Source organism: Synchiropus splendidus, chromosome 13 (assembly GCF_027744825.2).
Source record: "Synchiropus splendidus isolate RoL2022-P1 chromosome 13, RoL_Sspl_1.0, whole genome shotgun sequence".
Classification (NCBI taxonomy): domain Eukaryota; kingdom Metazoa; phylum Chordata; class Actinopteri; order Syngnathiformes; family Callionymidae; genus Synchiropus; species Synchiropus splendidus.
Window position 1 is genome coordinate 4,035,769 of NC_071346.1, and position 16,863 is coordinate 4,052,631.

Below are 16,863 nucleotides of genomic sequence, written 5' to 3' on the forward strand. Positions count from 1 at the left end.
ATGAATATTATTCTCCTTTTTGTCTTTGCTATTTCCAAAAAAATGACTGCTTCAAATACAATTTATATCACGGTATATTTGAAATCCAATTTATTTTTGAGCGTTTATGATATTTGGGGCTTTTTATTTTCTTTGTATATATCTGATATTAACATCTCGTTTAGTAATCAGCATGTACATGTAATATATCAGAATATATATTTACTGTGTGGTTGGGAAATGTTTGTTACTTTAAATCGCCACATTGAAATAATAAATATCAATAAAATCTTGATCAATTGTAGCCACTTTTCATTGTCAATGTGGACCACTTAAAAATAAAACCCAGATGAAAGACAGGAACTCAGTCCTGACCGGATGTTTAATGTCCATCCTCAGCTTGAGTTCAACATTACAACGTGACAACCTTGTCCTCCTGGCACACTTCCTCAATCTCATCTTAATCCACTTCCTCTCCCAGGAGGCTCCTCTATCGCTCTGCCAGCTTAACAGAAAGTAGGTGAGGCGGCGTCCGGCGGGCAGGAACTCCACTCTCCAGGTCAGACTGAACTCTCATGGTGAACCAGGAGCCTCTTCATGGTCTCCTGTCTCGTCCTGATCTGTAGCTGCGGGACGATGAACCGCTACGTCTCTCTGAAGCAGCTCGGGGACGGAACCTACGGCAGCGTTGTGCTGGCCAAAAGCAGAGACACGGGTGAGCTGGTGGCCATCAAGAGGTGAGCTGAGAGCTGCTGCTGCTGTATCACAGTTCCAACAGGGAGGATTGTAAGACGATTAAGTGATAAGAAGATGTTGATGATTTCATATAGTGATGAGTAAATGAGGCATCATAAAGCGTTTCGACACAATGACACACTGTACTGATACTGTGTTGACACTGTGTCGCTGAATACTGACACGTAATAATATATATACATATTACATATATATAATAATATAACGAAATAATGTAAAAATGTATCATAATGTGAAAAACGTTTTTTATTTTAAAAAAGTTTTTAATTTTCTAAATTAAATTATACCATAAAATTAATTTGAATTAGAATGGAACAAGACAAGTCGAAAATCCGAGACAAAATGATCAAAATGCTCCCACACGGCAGACAACTTGTGTTTCCCTTGGAGCTGCCATAAAAGTGTCATGACTCCACGAACTATGATGGTGTATCTTTAGACGTGACGTTTGTCGTGACACACACATCCTTGGTCGCCTTCATCACAATATTCTCAACGACCTTCCTCACCAGGATGAAGAGGAAGTTCTACTCCTGGGACGAATGTTTGAATCTGCGGGAGGTGAAGGTGAGAATTAATGTGGAACAAAATCTGTTAAAATAAAACAAAGTACAGTCGGAAGAAAGTAAAGATCATGATCAAATTATTACCAAAAAAATCATTTTAAATTGTTTAAATTAAAGATTAAAATAACAATTTGAGATACAGAAAAAAAATTAAATTACCAGTCCGTAGACATGATGAATAAGTGGAGATTAAATATTTCCAGACATTAAATACTATCAGAGATAAGACTAAGATGAGTACAAAATCCAACCAATATGCGTTGAATTTCTTGTGGGGTCAAATGTTCATGCCAGATGTTTCTCTTCGTGCGTCAAGTCCCTGAAGAAGCTGACTCATGCAAACGTTGTGAAATTAAAAGAAGTTATCAGAGAACATGAGCATCTCTACTTCGTCTTCGAGTACATGAAGGAGAACCTCTACCAGCTGATGAACCAGAGGTGAGAACGCAGCCGTCGTGTGCCACTCTGACCCGCTGTGGATGCTCGGAAATCTTGTGTTTTTCCGCTGCAGAGAGGACAAGAAGTTCTCCGAGAAGGAGATAAGAAACATTCTGTTCCAGGTGTTGACAGGCCTGGCCTTTGTTCATAAGCACGGTGGGAAACTGTTGTTGTGCTTCCGTAAAATGAATAATATGTTAAAGAAATGATACAAAAATACAGTTTCACTTCTCGCCGCAGTAGTTCAGGTCAAAGTCAAGGTCACATCCTCTTGATTTCCAGGCTACTTCCACCGCGACCTGAAGCCTGAGAACCTGCTCTGCACGGGCCCCGAGCTGGTCAAACTGGCCGACTTCGGACTCGCCAGAGAAATCCGCTCGCAGCCGCCGTACACCGACTATGTGTCCACCAGATGGTGAGGCTGGTGACTCAGTGGCCGCGCCAGGTGTTTCAGACCCGTCACACGGTCGCTGTGTCCAGGTACCGGGCGCCGGAGGTCCTGCTCAAGTCCGTCTGCTACAGCTCGCCCATCGACATCTGGGCCGTCGGCTGCATCATGGCGGAGCTCTACACGCTCAGGCCTCTTTTCCCCGGCAACAGCGAGGTGGACGAGATTTTTAAGATCTGCCAGGTGCTCGGCACTTTGAAGAAGGTGAGACGGGTTTTTAGAAGGGCAAAGGTCGAGCCTGACTTCAGAGCTGCAGTGTCCGCCACTCACCGCTAGATGTCCTCCTTCTATTAACACGTTTCCTCCTGCACCAGTCAGATTGGCCCGACGGTTTTGTGTTGGCCTCAGCGATGAACTTCCGCTTCCCAAAGTGCGTTCCGATCAGCTTACGGTCTCTGATTCCCAACGCCAGCGAGGAAGCGATCGTCCTCATGAAGGACATGCTGCAGTGGGACCCGGAGAAGAGACCGAGCGCTGCTCAGGTCAGCTGCAATGGCTTTCTCACACTTTTGAGGCCGGAATTTAAAATGAATTTATTCTCAATCAAATTGTTATTTTATATATATATATATAATTAATAAAATTTTTCCCTCGTATTTATAATATTATTATATTTGAATTGACATGAATGTTGAAAAATAAAATCAAACTAAAAAGGGTTGTATTTCAGTTGTGAATGTTTTACATGAAGGAAACTCAGTAAGTTGGACACTGATGTTTGCTGATGACATAGTGATTTGTAGTGTGTGAATGAGGCAGGAGGAGGGAGGAGTGACGATGAGTTGATGTAGAGAAAGCAATGTTTGGAGTCAGTCACCCAGAGTGATGGACAGAGATAGAGGAGGTGAAGAGGCGAAGACCTTTATAGGACACTAGAGGTTGCTGTGGTTCTGGTGACATGTTTCTGGTTCCAGGCCCTGCGCTATCCCTACTTCTCCGTGGGTCAGGCACTTGAAACAACCGCGCCCCGTGAGCCACTGCAGATCCCGAGGAACGATCTGAAGTCTCTCTGCAAGAGCAGTGAGGAGCCTCCGACAGAGTCACGAGCATCTCAGCAGGCGGCTGCAGGGCGGGAGGGTCAGCGAGAGCCGCTCAGCCTGGTGACCAACCGCGAGCCTGTGAGCAGGATGACAGTCGGTGCCACACATCCGCATGTCTTCACCAGTCTGTGGTTTCATAGCTTCCTAAAGCAGCTCGGGCTGGACGCAGGCGCTGGGGTCAGACCTCCATCACGTCCCTGGACAGCTGGGACAGCGTGGACGATGGAGACGTCGGAGCCAAAAAGCCCTCCGTCTGTGCCCGCAGTGTGGCTCTGCCCGGACTCAAAGAGCCAACGCTGGACTCCAGAATCTTGGCGGCTAAACTGCACTACCTGCGCCAGTGCAGGTACCTCCCAGGTGAGAGCGGCTCACCTGAAGCCGGACGCTCGCCTGAACCTTTAACTCCCACCAGCCGTGTTTCAGGTGTGAAGATCAAAAGCAACTTCTCTAGAGGAGGTCAGCTGAGTCACTTAAGAGCGCCAGACCCGAATCTGTTTACAGGTAGTTTCATCGGTCACTCGTCCTCTGTTGTGAACCACTTAAGTTCCAGATTTGTCCTTCAGATCTGGCACATCCAGGCACTGCGGTTAGAACTAACAGGACGAGTGAAGCTGGACGACAGAGAAGCGTCCTGGCACCGATCCCATCCAGCACCACTGCAAGTGAGCAGCTCTCAGCGGGATCCACAGCTGATACTTGGCATGACAGCTCAACTGAATCTCTCCTCTCTCTAGTGGATCTGTCGGCAGAGTCCAGACCCAAACCACCGAAGAACAAGACTCCATCAAACGAGGAGTCGCAGCCTCGTCCAGACTGCAGCTGGTCGAGGAGCAGATCCTTCAACCCTCACAGCTCCGCAGCCAAGAACACGCTCCCTCCAGTCACCGGACGCGTGGACTGGACGGCCAAGTACGGAGGCTATCGCTAGCAGCGGTGACCCATGAGAATCAAGTTTCACAATCCAGCTCTCAAAGAGATCCAGAGCGTACAGCAGCAGTCAGCAGTAGTTTTATATTCAGCTACATAGAAATACAGACGTAAACAGTCAGACTCTGTGTGGCCTCTTGATGATGGGAATTAATATTCCAGCGACGATCCGAACAACCATCAGGCCACTGAGGAGAAAACAAGTTTGTAGCATGAGCTCAGTGAGTGAGTGGAAACACGACAGTGTAGCCTTGGTTACCTCGCGAGAGCCATCAAACCAGCCGGCATGAACTTCCAGGAGTTCAGAAACCTCAGCGCCATCACCACCGCCAGGGTTCCAGAGGAGCCTGCTCAGAGGGAGATGAGTTCCACCGTGTCGGTGAGGAACCAGGAGGAGAGCGCGTCAACGCGGACTCACCGAGAGAGAGCCAGACGTGGTTGGGGTCCTGGGAGCTCAGATAAGCTCCAGCCGCCGACAGAGACCCGAAAACAAGTCCGGCCAGAAGAGACGTAAAGCTGCCTGAGGGACACAGACGTGAGATGGTTGTGTGGGTCAAGGAAGAATTTAGTTTATACATAGTTGACTCTCAGTTCTACAGTCAGTTTTTCTGAGATGTTTTTAATTTGTGAATGAACGACCACACAGTTAAAGTTTTGAAGTTTAAATCTGAAAGGAATTTCAAATGTTTTTGCGCGAGAAGCGTCCGACCAACTGGCAGACATGAAGCGCTACCTGCTTTCAGGTAACCGACGATTCCTCCGACAGTCACCAGCGCAGCGTAGCCGAATCCGATCAGATCCAGAGCCATGACGCCACTCCTGCTGACGTCACAGTGTGGTTTTTTTTTTAAGTCACGTGTGATGTGGCGAAACAAAGTCAGACAGCGAAAATGTTTTAATTCTCACCTGTGTTTCTTTTTCTTTCACTACAACTTCAATACTTTTTTGCGGAAGTTGTTCTTGATTCTACTTCCGTGACGATGCCTTCAAAATAAAACACGGCGGCTCTGGAGTGAGTAAACTACGGAATTAAAGAAAAATAGCGAACTACTTTAAATAAATAAGAATACACCGCGTGAAAGCAACGAGATTTTTGACGAAGTTAGGTCAAGTGTAATACGAATGTGATCAGACAATAAACATTCAAAATCAATGTGACAAAGTAATGAGAAATCTTTTTTGAGAAATTGTCAAAAACGCAAATGATATACGTTTTCAACGTTAAGATAAATAAATGCATTACAAAGAAATAAAGCGGAAAATCGGACCAAGGTAAACAGGAAACAGGAATGGAAGTTTAAATGCGCGTTCATCAAACCTAATAAGTAGAAAATGATGGAACTCATTGAAATAACTGATCACAAGCTTAAAATCATGAGAAGCAACATGTCAATCACGAGATAAACATGTAAAATGAAGTCACAACAAAATAATCCTGACGACAGGAACGCTATGGTGTTCAGTGCTGCAGATCAGCATCTTTCACTGAATAACAAACTAAAGATAAAAAAAGTTTGCACAGTGAGTGGAAACAAAGTGGAGACGAGATTAAAGAAATATTAAACAGTTTTATTCGCTTGTTTTTTGCCGCCACGTTTCTTCTTCTTAGGTTTGCTCTCGTCCTCCAGAATGACCTTTTCTGTGCAGAGCCTCACTTTCCGCTTCACTGTGGAAAGTTGTGCGGCGATTTCTGTTCAGACAGGGAGGAAGATGAAGGTGGACATCTGGTCATGATCATCGACGGCAGCTGATGTCAGACTCTACCTTGTGATGACGTCGGTTTCTCCCGTTCCTCTGTGACCTGCTGCACTGTTGAAGGCCTCCATACCGCCAGGCAAGTGAGCCGGGCTGTTGTGTTCACTTCCAGAAGAAGAGTGGGAGATTCCAGCTCCTGTGGATGAAGATGAACAAATGAAGACATGTGAAAAGGTTCATCCTAAAAAAGATCATCATGGGGGGAGGATAAAAAAAAAAAAAAAAAAAAAAAAAAATCAAGAAACATTTGATGTCAGATAAAAGAAATATTTTACTGTCATATCTAGTCATGGGAGGTCAAAGGTCAGAGCTACTCCAGACCGTCACCAACTCTCATCTTGTCACTCATAGACAGGAGGTTCTTCGTTGCACTCGCCTCCTTCAGATGAAGTTTCCACAGCTTAATGAACCCGTCGTTGGACGCCGTCACGACGACGCAGAAGCCGTCCATGTGGAAGCAGTCGACAGCTTTCACCCTGCAGGAGAGAGTCTAGTGACTAAAGCTGAAGATGAAGCCGCCCTCAGATGTCCACCAGCTCACCTCGTCTCATGAGCCTTGAACTCACACAACCACTTCTCAGTCCTGACGTCGCACAGTCTCACCACGTCATCGTCGCCCGCCACTGCGAGGACGGCATTCTAAAACCACAGACACGTGTCTGAGCTCAGTCCCGCTTGGAGTCAAGAGCAGACACAGAACTCACGCTCAGGAACTTCACGCTGGAGATCCTCTTGGGGTTGGTGAGCGCCGCGGCCACCGAGGCCGTCTCCAGGTCGTAGATGCTCAACGTCTGGTTTTGAACCACGGCGTACTTGTCGCCCTCTGGCGACCACATGACCATCTCTGCGTCTGGACAGACACGCAGACCGACATGACCCACATGCAGGTCTCACACAACAGAGCAGCTCAAGGGAACACCTACTGTGCTTGATGTTCTTGATGAAAGCCGATCTGCCCGTTATTAGATTCCATGTTCTGAGGAGGTGGGCACATCAGATTCAACTTCACCGTCATGATTCCGGGTGTGAGGACGTTACCTGAGAGTCTTGTCAGTCCCAACTGACAGCGCAAGTTTCCCGGAGGGGTGGACCGACAGCGACGTCACGTGACCCCTGAGACAAACAGGACGCTTGAGTGAGGAGGAGGAGGAGGAAGATCAGGAGGAGACCTTCCTCTCTGGACTCACTTGTGAGCGTGGATGGACTTGATACATTCCCACTTCTTGGTGCTCCACACGCAGATCAGTCCGTCCTCTCCTCCGCTCAGGAGGTGATCTGAGCCATAAAACTCCAGGCAGGTGATGCTGCCTGCACACAAATAGTGTTGGAATACCTCACCAGTCCTGACAAGTCAGTCAGACAGTCGGATAATAACTTGTAGGGAGGAGTGCGCTCACCATCGTGGTGCAACAGCGAGCCGTGCTCGGTCTTGCTCCGCATGTCGTACAGCTGGATCGTCTCATCTTTGCTCCCGGTCACAACAAACCTCTCGCTGGCCGCCACAGCTGAGATGGACGCCGAGTGGGCATGGTGTGTGAAGTCCGGCCTGGCCGTCCACTCCTGCAGCAGAGTGGCTCCACATCATTCCGCGCCTCGCAACGCCGCCACCGCTCCAGCTTACCTCTCCTCCAGTGTCCACTCGGTATCCGAAAGCGACCTGCTCGTAGCTGCCTGCGATCAGCTCCAGCACGGCTGCTGCCATGTGGCTAACTTAGCTCGCTGCAAACTTCTCACCTCGTCAGTCGCAATCGAGACTCTAGTTTTTAGCAACACTCTGTTAAAGACGATTAAAAATGACTTTCCTTGAAAACACGACAGTGTAAACGACGCGAGGTGTGAATTTAATCCACTACGGTACAATCAGTTAAAGTTAGCTTCGCCAAACCAAAATAACATGTGGCAACACTGCGCATGCGCACACACGACGACGCCTTGCCCAAGCGAGAAATGCTTTTCAAAATAAAATGCTTTCGCTACTTCGCTAAATAATTGGAAAGGTTTTGAAAGTTGCTCTTAAAATCGATTAAATGGATATTTCCCGACCAATGTATCGCGGTAAAGAGCAACTCAAATAAAAAAAAAAATCACGTTTTTTGTTTTCAAACTTTTGTATTCCTAAAATGTCTGTAGCTCCAAGGAGACACGTATCATTCAAAGTTTTAGAAACCTCGTAGAATTAGATTCAGTCACATGAGAAAATAAAAGTTTTTTAAAAGCATAAGCGATTGGAACGAACTCGCTGACCACGCCCTTCTGACGACAAGGGATCGTGTTTCTGTCCCGCTATTGGCTGCATCTTTGACACCGTCATGATTGACAGCTCAACTAACAGTACAGTAGCTAGAGGGTGAAAGAAGAAGTCAGTCAGATTTTCCGTCATGGCGAGAAGGTAAGCAGAAGAACTGACTTGTCATTAGCCACAGTTTTAGCTCGGAGTTTAAACTTTTTTTCCTGCTGCTTTGCGTGGCTTGTTGCGCACAATCTTTCCATTCAGTGCAGAAGACTGGTGTTGTGTTGCCAGAGTGAAACTTGAGCCGCTTTTTTCTCCAAGATTCTAACACTGTTTAGAACCCTGTGTCTACGTGGAGCAGAGGCTGGAAGTCATTAGTTTAATTACACTGCAGCTTCGACAAACAAGAGCATCATCTGTGAAGAGTTAGACCTGATTTTTCTCTTTAGGTTTGAGATTTTTGAGAGTTTTCATCTAAACTCTGCTCGAATGAGAAGTGGAGGACCAGAACTTTGGTGACTGCCTGTGTTATGAGTCATCAACTTCTTTCATTCTGTCACAAGATTTTCCACATGACTGTCAGAATAGATTTAATTCAACTATTTTTATTTTATGAAGACGTTTTTTACTCACGCAGACAGCTTGTGGGAAGGTCACGGTTTTGTTTGCTCTGAAACAGTCAACAAGCCAGCCAGGAACTCACTCAAGTGTTGAATGATCTCTGGCGTCTGGATACCAATCGCTTGAAGCCGGGGAGAGATTACATCATCTCGCTGCAGGTCAGTTGATGATCAGTTTTTTATATGGCCGCACCATTGCAGCATGACGGTTGCTAACTCTTCTCTCAGGGAAAGGCCGGGTATGTGGAGCAGGGCAGCAACTATGCCAGAGACAGAGCCAGACATCCGCTCTTCACCTACGTGGACGAGGACAAGCTGAGGAGCATTGAGACGTACAGCCGTGAGTCCAGATGTTTGTCCTCACACGTGTCTGGTTTCTCTAATTCCACTGTGAACCGGCAGATTTCATCAACCTGCTGGACAACTACGAGGCGTCCACAGGCGTGTCGGAGACCGTCACGTCAGAAGAGCTCCAGGAGAACCAGCTGTTTCTGAGTGCAGTGATGGAGACTGAGGTCATGAAGGTGCAGTGTCAGGAATCCACTTACAGATGTGGCACGCCACTCCTCCACCAGCGTTCCTCATCACAGTGTTCACTCTGCCTCAGCATGCTCATCAGTATCTGATCAGGAAAAGGATGTCGCCAGCCAATCCGGACCAGTTTCGAAATCAGCTGTATAACATCTGGTTCCGCCTGTACCACAGAGAGAGAGGAGGAGGGTGAGTCTCACGCAGCGTGAGAGAATAGGGATTTTCATACATGTTGGTTCTTGAAGGTAAAATTGACCCTTAGGTCTGAATTTTAAAATGTCTTTCTGGTGGGCCCAGGGAGGATTCCAGTGGTTTCGAACACGTGTTTGTTGGAGAAACCAAGGGACATGAAGTGATGGGTCTACACAACTGGATCCAGTTCTACCTGCAGGAGAAACACCAGCATGTGGACTACAAAGGCTACAAAGCAAGAGGTCACAAAGAAACGGTGAGAACGTTTGATCAAGATGTAAAGAGGTGAAGAAGAGAGTGCAGGCAGGGTGGAGACAATGAAGTAGCAAGAGTGAAGGTGAAGGGTTGGACAGTTTCTTCTTGACTGCATGTGTTTGACGTGGTACACCAGCTGATGTGTCTCGTCGCTCCTCCACAGCCGGATGAAGACGACCACGTCCTGAACCTGCAGTTCAGCTGGAAGGGTTTGGTGAAGCCAGTCGGTGGCTCCTTCATCGGAGTGAGCCCAGAGTTCGAGGTGGCTGTTTTCACCATCATCTTCCTCATGTCTACGGAGAAGATGACCTCGGTGACGGTGAAGGTGGACGAATACATGCTGGAGCTGGTCGTCTACCGCCATGGACGGTCCATCGGCACGTCTTTCCCGAAACTGCTCAGCAGCAATAACAGAGATTTGTAATAATGTTTTCTACTACAGAAGCTAGTTTTTATGTATGCACAGCAGGTTGATATATCCATAAGATCTGCACTATTTGTATCGCTTTATAAGGCTCAGGTCAGGTTTCTCCTGCACTCTGTATTCTCCTCATTCCATGCCGCCATGATGTAGCGAAAAGCATGAAGGAATATGTTGTGAAACTTAGAAATATTGAGTTATCTGCAGAATAAAGATTTTTTTTTTTACTGTAACGGATTTGACAAAGCGGTTCAAGGAGCCTGACAGACCGCGCTTAGGGATTAGAAACACGTGGGTTGCCTGAGGTTTCGCATGCGCAGTTGCTGCTACACTGCCGCTGTCAAAACAGTCGTGGAACTCCGGACGGGAGCATGATCGAGCAGGTAACCGCGCTTATTCCGCACAACTTCTTCGATGGGTTGGGGAGAAATACTGTCTCTCTCTACCAGAATCCCACTGCAAAGCAGATTTAGTGGATGCAAGCGAGGTTCACGTCAGAAGCTCGCAAAGCTAACGGTTAGCCGTTGAGCTAACAGAATCAGAATTTCCAGTGAATGTGTCTTAGACGCTTAATTCAAGGCTCGGTTGGTGTTTCTATTGATCCCGTCAGTTGTAAGTGGGGTTGAGGCAAAGTAGAGATGTGCTTTACTTGACGTTCCTCTCATAAAGGTCAGCATTTTGCCTTTATTTCCTTGACAGTTTGGTCTATTATGTTTCCTTAAGATGAGAAAAAATATGGTTTACGTGCAGGATGGTTTCAAGTGAACAAACTTCGTCATGGAGAAACAGCCACCCTGCATGTATACCAACTACTGATGTTCATTTAATGGAGCAAATGGTTGTGCTAGTGTCGCGCAAACGCTAAAATACTGTTTCAGAATGCGAATGACTGACAGTCCGCAAGTTATTAGCGCAATAAAGTGCGCTGGTGCTGTTTGTTTTCGCTGGGCGTGGTCATGTGACAAGCTGTCGACGAATCACGAACGAGCATTCCGGGGTTGGCACTATCCAGGAAGTGAAGGGAAGCTTTTGTAAAATGTCTTCTCTCTCATAAAACCAAACTTTGTGGCGAAAACACACCTTTTGATGCCACAGGAAGTGAGGTCACATATATTGCATTGGTTTTAAAACACAGTCGCAGAGTGTTTTAAGGCACCTGACAACGGCTCACATGACTCTATTTATGGCAGCCTGACCGTCCCAATTGAGCCGAGTTCGAAACGTCGAGCGCAGCTCATTCAGCATGGCTTGGATGAAGAGAGCGCCCCCACCCAAAGGCGGCGGCTCGAACGCGGCAAAACAGGTAACAGCACTAGGTTATTACCTGCGATCGTAGGTTGCTTGGAGTCATCTGACGTGGTGTCTCGCTGCAAAGCTTGGGATGTTCATGGACATGGACCCCGAGCAGATGATGATGGGGATGGAGGATGATAACCTGGACAACCCAGAGCTGCTGGCTGAGCTGGCTGCTCTCACTGGGAATAACAGGCCTCCAGCGGCTGGGAAAGGAAAGCACAAGGGGAAAAGTAAGATTCAGCTTTGCCGCTGCAGGACAACAGCACTTCTCTACTAATATTGTGTTGCAGCTCCTCTCCCCATGGAAGACATTGCACGGATGGCTGACGAGTGTATGAGGGATGTGGATGAAGATGAAGATGATGATGAGGATGTGGAAGGCGATGAGAACCTTTTGGTGAGCTGCGCTTACACTGGATTTTAAACCAACGCCTTATGCTAACCACTTGCACAATCATGTCAGGCGGAGCTACAGGAAGTGGTTGGTGAAGATGATGAGGAGGAAGCGGTGGGTGAGTCGGAAGATGAGGACGCACCTCCGGATGCTTCTGAAAGTATTGCTGCCACCAAACTGCCTTCGCCCACGACTCAGGTGCGCCGGCTTTCGCTGAAATAACCGACAATACCAGGCTGCGCTCCACTTCCTGTGTGTGTGTGTTTTCCTTCCTGGGTGGAGATCTTTCCTTGTCTTTTCTCACAGGTGGTGAAACCTCCTCCCAAAGCGGCTCCCAGCAGCCTGCAGCAGACCCTGGAGGAGAGGATCAGCCTGTACAAGACGGCCATACAAAACGCTAAAGCTGCAGGGGCGTCGTCCAAAGTCAGAAGATACGATCGCGGACTGAAGGTTGGAAGGTTGTGTCTGTTTTGTTTTCCCTGCTGAACTGAACCAGCAACGGTCCGTTGCAGAACCTGGAGACGATGCTGGCGTCAGTCAAGAGAGGAAAGCCGGTGAATGAGGCTGACATGCCTCCACCCGTGGCCACCGGAGCCTCTCAAGCCAGCAGTGATGCTCCTGAGGCCCCTGCTGTGTCGCCCAGCCTGAGCAGCCTCCCGTCTCCTGAAGAGAGTGCGAGAGGAGTTGCCTCTCAGAACACTCAGACTGAAGGTCAGTTCCATTTCCATCATTGAATCCACTGCCGCAATCACAACTTGTGTGACTGTTGTTTCCAGCGATGGCGGCGACGAAGGCCATGCTCCAGGAGCGGCAGAGCGCGTACAAGATGGCTGCTCTGGAAGCCAAGAGGCAGGGAGATATAGAGCAGGCGAAGCTGCTTCTGAGGACCAGCAAAGTGAGTTTCATGGCGTCGAAACAAAAGAACTGCCTCAAACTCATAGAACTTTTTTGATGTTGTGGTGTAGTGGTTCGCTTCTACGATCGAAGCCTTGGAGAGAGGAGAAGACGTGGACCTGAGCGCACTTCCTCCCCCTCCATGTGAGAACTTGTTGTCTTGTTCACCTGGGTTTTTCTTCATGAAGCCGTCTCACTAGACAATTGCTAGTAAAAGATAAGTCAAAGCTAGATGCGGCCCCATGAAGTGGCTTATGGGCTTTGACACCCGTGTCAGCACTAAGTAGGTGGTCGTAATGTTCTTGCTGCTGTGGGAGTTAGCTGGTGCAGCTAGCGAGTAAAAGTGACCAGGTCCTTGTTGAGTGGATGTGAGCTTGACTGACGTTTTTCAAATCAAGCTGCTGTAAAAGACTCGGGTCCGGTGAAGGACGTGTCCGCTGAGTCGAGTTCACAAGTTGTCCAGTCAGCTCCGACACCTGCAGGTACAGCAACCGCACATCAGCTCAACGACGATCTCGCCTCGTTCAAATCAAATCGAGTCAAGTTCTTCCTCTTCCAGCCTCAGGTCCTGTTGCTCCTCAGAGTGTCCTGGAAGCCCTGGAGCAGAGGCAGGACAAGTACAGGGAGACGTCCGCTCAGGCCAAAGCTAAGGGTGACGACAGGAAGGCCAGGATGTATGATCGCATCGCAAAGGTAACTCAGAAGTGACGTTTTATTCCACTGAAATATGAAGCCATGACGAACGCGCCGATCTTCTGCAGCAATACCAGGCGGCCATTAGGTCTCACAAAGCCGGAAGAGCCGTCAACTTCGATGAGCTTCCTGTCCCTCCTGGTGAGCTCAGCTGTTTCCTCATCACCTGGCCGCTGCTGACCTCGCTCATGTCGGACAGGTTTCCCTCCAATCCCGGGTCACAAGTCCACCGGAGGCGACCAGGGACTTGTTGCTGCACTGCAGGCTGCGGACAAACTGGTCTCCACTGAGAATGTTGCTGAGGAGGAGGACGACGAAGACGAAGAGGTGACGACTTGCTCCGTCATGAATCCCCGCTGGCTCAAATTAGACATTTCTGTTGTAGTCCAAACAGCCGAAGAAGCTCCTGCTGGAAGTCCCGGCTGCAGGTCAGAGACCGAGGAAGACTCCGTCGGCCTCACCCGACAGGTCGCCCTCCAAAGAGACGCTGTCTCCCACAGGTAGGTCTGCGGACGCCGCCGAGTCCCTTCTGCATCCCACCGCTCCATTTCCTACAGCGGAGCAGCTGGTGGCGCTGCTAGAGGGCAGGAAGAAGCAGTTCATGAAGGCCGCCCTGCAGGCCAAGCAGAGGAACGACATGGAGCAGGCGAAGACCTTGCTGCGCACCGCCAAGGGTCTGGAGCCCATGGTCCAGGCGGCGCGCAGCGGCCGGCCGGTGGACATCACCACGGTGAGATGTTTGCCCTGAACATTGTTTCAGTTGGAAGGAGGTGGAAGTCATGTGTGCTTTTCAGCTGCCGTCGCCCCCTGGAGAGGAAGAGGATGAATTCATCATGGTGCACCACAATGACGTGCAGGTCTCGGAGAAGGCCGAACAGGTGTACAGCAGGTTGGCCAAGATCCTGAAGGAGCAGCACGAGGTAGCGGCGACGCCCACCGTCTCGCTTCAGAGTCGCCGTCTTTCTAAGCTTCTGTCAATCCTCTCAGAAATGTCTGACCCACTCGAAGCAGTTCACTCACCTGGGGAACGTTGCGGAAACCACCAGGTAAGGACCACAACATGCTCCGTGTTTAGCCGGTTTTTCACCGACCTCTGGTGTTGCCAGGTTCGAGAAAATGGCTGAAGGCTGTAAGAAGAGTCTGGAGATGCTGAAGCTGTCCCAGGCCAAAGGCCTGCCTCCTCCCAAACACCACTTCGAGGAGAAGTCCTTCCACACCGTCAGGTGGGCCACATGAGATGAACTTCACACAGCTTTGGTCCCTGGGTCTTGACCTGACTGGGATTCTAACCCACAACTCCACACTCCAGACATCAAACGAACCTGAAGCCGAACACTTGTCTTAACCTTGTGTTTCCTCGTGGCAGGATTTTCCCTGAGCTGAGCAGCACGGACATGGTGGTGGAGATCGTGAAGGGGATGAATCTTCCAGCTCCAAGTGGTAAGCGACGGTTTTGGATGACATTTTTTCGTTAGAAGCGACAGACACACCCCCTCCAGGGGTCAGAGTTCAGAACTCACACCACCGTGGGCTGGGTTCGATTCCCGCTCAGGGAATTAGGTTTCAGTTCTTCAAAGGATTCTTCGTTGGAGGAGATTTGCACCCTCTGAGTGCTTTTCTAGTTAACGCTCAGATCTCTGGTCTCTGCAGGGGTCCAGTCCCACGACCTGGACGCCTACGTCAAGTTCGATTTCCCCTTCCCGAGCTCGGTGAGAGAATCCTCAGTGAAGTAGCCCCGCCCCCGACCCTGTTTGAGTTCTGACGACTTGTCACTTTTGTGTCCAGGATCAGCCGCAGAAACACAAGACGACGGTCATCAAGAACACTAACTCTCCAGGTGAGTCTTGGAGCTCCTAACAACGCTGGACCTGAACTGAACCGGACGATTCTGACCCGACCAGAATACAACCAGACCTTCACGCTCTCCATCAACCGGAACCACCGCGGCTTCAGACGCATCGTGACGTCGAAAGGCATCAAGCTGGAGCTGCTGCACAAAGGGTGAGCACTCGGCTCAATGTAGCGCACGCATGTTTCTGAGGAATAACTGGAGCCGATGGGTTTCAGTGGGTTCCTGCGGAGCGACAAGCCTCTGGGGACGGCGCTGGTGAAACTGGACAAGCTGGAAAACGAGAGTGAAATCAGGGAGATCGTGGAGGTGAGCTGTCGCTGGAGGGTCAGTTGTGTCACATGTGAGGCCCCTGTGGTCGGTACTGACCACTGCAGATGGAAAACAGAGGAACAAGTACAGTATCGTACATTGCAAACACTGGTTTTTAATCCTGAGAGGTAAGACTCTCCACTTCCATCCACCTGTTTCAATGTTTCCACTACTTTTAAAACGTTTGATCACGTCTTTAAAAAACAGAATTATTCTGAAGGCATTGCGACTCTCGTATCGTGTCAGTGTACGACCATCTATTGACCAGCAGGTGGAGTTAGTTTCATTTGAATCGAGTTTGGATTCCGCGTATTTCTGACCTGGAAATGCCCGAACATGTCATTTATAACTCCGCCAGGTGATGGATGGGCGGAAGCGCACCGGAGGAATGGTGGAGGTGAAGGTGCGGCTGCGGCAGCCTCTGAGCGGCCAGGACATGCAGAGCAGCCACGAGCACTGGCTGGTCATAGATCAGGCACCGGTGACGTCTCACACACACGCACGCACGTGTACTCACAGGTTGAGGATTAAACTTGACTGTCGTCTGATCTCCCCCAGGGTTTGTGTTGACGTGAGGCCCACCCTCTTCACACACACCTCAGAGGAGAAGACAGAGGACTGTGGAGCTCCAGACTGGTTGACACAGCACCGACGACACGCAGGGTCTGAGGTCCCGCGCCGCAGGTCATGTTTTGGTGAAGCTGCTTGCCTGTGGATTGACCGCAGAGACACACAGACGTGCATTAATACCAAAGCTACTCACTGTTGCTGCCGAATCCTTTTCATTTCAACCTGCTGCTGAAAGTAGCGTCATTAATAAACAAAATAAACGGCTTGTTTGTGTAAAGTATCATTTGCCAAAAAACTATCTTGACACTCGTAAGACATTTTAAATGTATTGCTTTCTGGCGTGGCGCTTCTCTAAATGCACAAATAACCCACCAAACAACTTTATATTCGATGCTTAGCATCAGTAGCTTGTTGCTAATGTTAGCAATCCACTTAAATGTTGGCTGAAACTATGCATCAGATTGAAAGACACGGTTTAATTCTGCCCTTGGTTGTTTAAGTTTACAAAGGCCTGAGGTAATGTTTGATTGTTTTTCTCTGAGCCACAAACGGTTGTACCTCGAACCGTGCTACATTCTTCTATAATATATGATCTACATTTCAACCTTTTGACACTCACCACAGAAACTGTCTGCCTGTTTACAAATGTCACTCTTGGGAAATGTTGAATAAATTACTTGTTTTCAGTCGTCTGCGT

At 48.8% G+C, this 16,863-nt stretch overlaps 5 protein-coding genes across 15 annotated transcripts; 3 read left to right on the plus strand and 2 right to left on the minus strand.

Annotated features, from left to right (window-relative positions):
• The first annotated feature begins 436 nt into the window (after positions 1-436).
• Positions 437-5,761, plus strand: LOC128769260 (serine/threonine-protein kinase MAK-like). Of its 8 annotated transcripts, none has more exons than XM_053882811.1 (12): positions 437-538; positions 606-716; positions 1,248-1,302; positions 1,618-1,739; positions 1,813-1,895; positions 2,022-2,154; positions 2,220-2,391; positions 2,502-2,669; positions 3,102-3,305; positions 3,368-3,728; positions 3,791-3,889; positions 3,962-5,761. In XM_053882811.1, the coding sequence occupies exons 2-12, from the start codon at positions 616-618 to the stop codon at positions 4,153-4,155; spliced, it is 1,692 nt and encodes a 563-aa protein (XP_053738786.1). In that variant the 5' UTR covers positions 437-538; positions 606-615; the 3' UTR covers positions 4,156-5,761. The 8 variants fall into 8 exon arrangements, 3 of the variants coding, with proteins under 3 accessions (XP_053738786.1, XP_053738787.1, XP_053738785.1); XM_053882812.1 differs by having other exon boundaries at positions 507-716; positions 3,368-3,584; positions 3,651-3,728; positions 3,962-5,760; XR_008416376.1 differs by having other exon boundaries at positions 506-716; positions 3,778-3,889; positions 3,962-4,111.
• On the minus strand, positions 4,224-5,119 carry LOC128769263 (transmembrane protein 14C-like). Of its 2 annotated transcripts, none has more exons than XM_053882818.1 (5): positions 5,061-5,119; positions 4,888-4,973; positions 4,573-4,674; positions 4,414-4,501; positions 4,224-4,342 (listed from the first exon to the last, which is right to left on the minus strand). In XM_053882818.1, exons 2-5 carry the CDS (start codon positions 4,961-4,963, stop codon positions 4,273-4,275), a joined length of 336 nt encoding a protein of 111 aa, XP_053738793.1. In that variant the 5' UTR covers positions 4,964-4,973; positions 5,061-5,119; the 3' UTR covers positions 4,224-4,272. The 2 variants fall into 2 exon arrangements, with proteins under 2 accessions (XP_053738793.1, XP_053738794.1); XM_053882819.1 differs by having other exon boundaries at positions 4,888-4,976; positions 5,061-5,114.
• Positions 5,697-11,894, minus strand: pak1ip1 (PAK1 interacting protein 1). 3 transcript variants are annotated; one of them, XM_053882815.1, is made up of 12 exons: positions 11,483-11,894; positions 9,520-10,030; positions 7,531-9,453; positions 7,307-7,469; positions 7,097-7,217; positions 6,948-7,022; positions 6,833-6,885; positions 6,614-6,759; positions 6,451-6,548; positions 6,286-6,385; positions 5,919-6,045; positions 5,697-5,844 (listed from the first exon to the last, which is right to left on the minus strand). In XM_053882815.1, the coding sequence occupies exons 3-12, from the start codon at positions 7,609-7,611 to the stop codon at positions 5,714-5,716; spliced, it is 1,095 nt and encodes a 364-aa protein (XP_053738790.1). In that variant the 5' UTR covers positions 7,612-9,453; positions 9,520-10,030; positions 11,483-11,894; the 3' UTR covers positions 5,697-5,713. The 3 variants fall into 3 exon arrangements, with proteins under 3 accessions (XP_053738790.1, XP_053738789.1, XP_053738791.1); XM_053882814.1 differs by lacking the exon at positions 9,520-10,030; XM_053882816.1 differs by lacking the exon at positions 11,483-11,894 and having other exon boundaries at positions 9,520-10,047.
• Positions 8,235-10,359, plus strand: LOC128769262 (uridylate-specific endoribonuclease C-like). Its single transcript, XM_053882817.1, has 7 exons — positions 8,235-8,298; positions 8,819-8,918; positions 8,988-9,099; positions 9,162-9,283; positions 9,367-9,479; positions 9,588-9,738; positions 9,901-10,359. The coding sequence occupies exons 1-7, from the start codon at positions 8,288-8,290 to the stop codon at positions 10,159-10,161; spliced, it is 870 nt and encodes a 289-aa protein (XP_053738792.1). The 5' UTR covers positions 8,235-8,287; the 3' UTR covers positions 10,162-10,359.
• Positions 10,461-16,844, plus strand: cc2d1b (coiled-coil and C2 domain containing 1B). The gene is made up of 25 exons (XM_053882809.1): positions 10,461-10,541; positions 11,349-11,461; positions 11,534-11,684; positions 11,745-11,851; positions 11,918-12,046; positions 12,155-12,298; positions 12,361-12,559; positions 12,625-12,743; positions 12,814-12,886; positions 13,141-13,224; positions 13,302-13,435; positions 13,504-13,576; positions 13,635-13,762; positions 13,821-13,935; positions 13,993-14,165; positions 14,230-14,355; positions 14,423-14,481; positions 14,542-14,658; positions 14,802-14,875; positions 15,086-15,144; positions 15,221-15,272; positions 15,337-15,436; positions 15,503-15,593; positions 15,955-16,077; positions 16,155-16,844. Exons 2-25 carry the CDS (start codon positions 11,402-11,404, stop codon positions 16,164-16,166), a joined length of 2,502 nt encoding a protein of 833 aa, XP_053738784.1. The 5' UTR covers positions 10,461-10,541; positions 11,349-11,401; the 3' UTR covers positions 16,167-16,844.
• Positions 16,845-16,863: the final 19 nt, after the last annotated feature.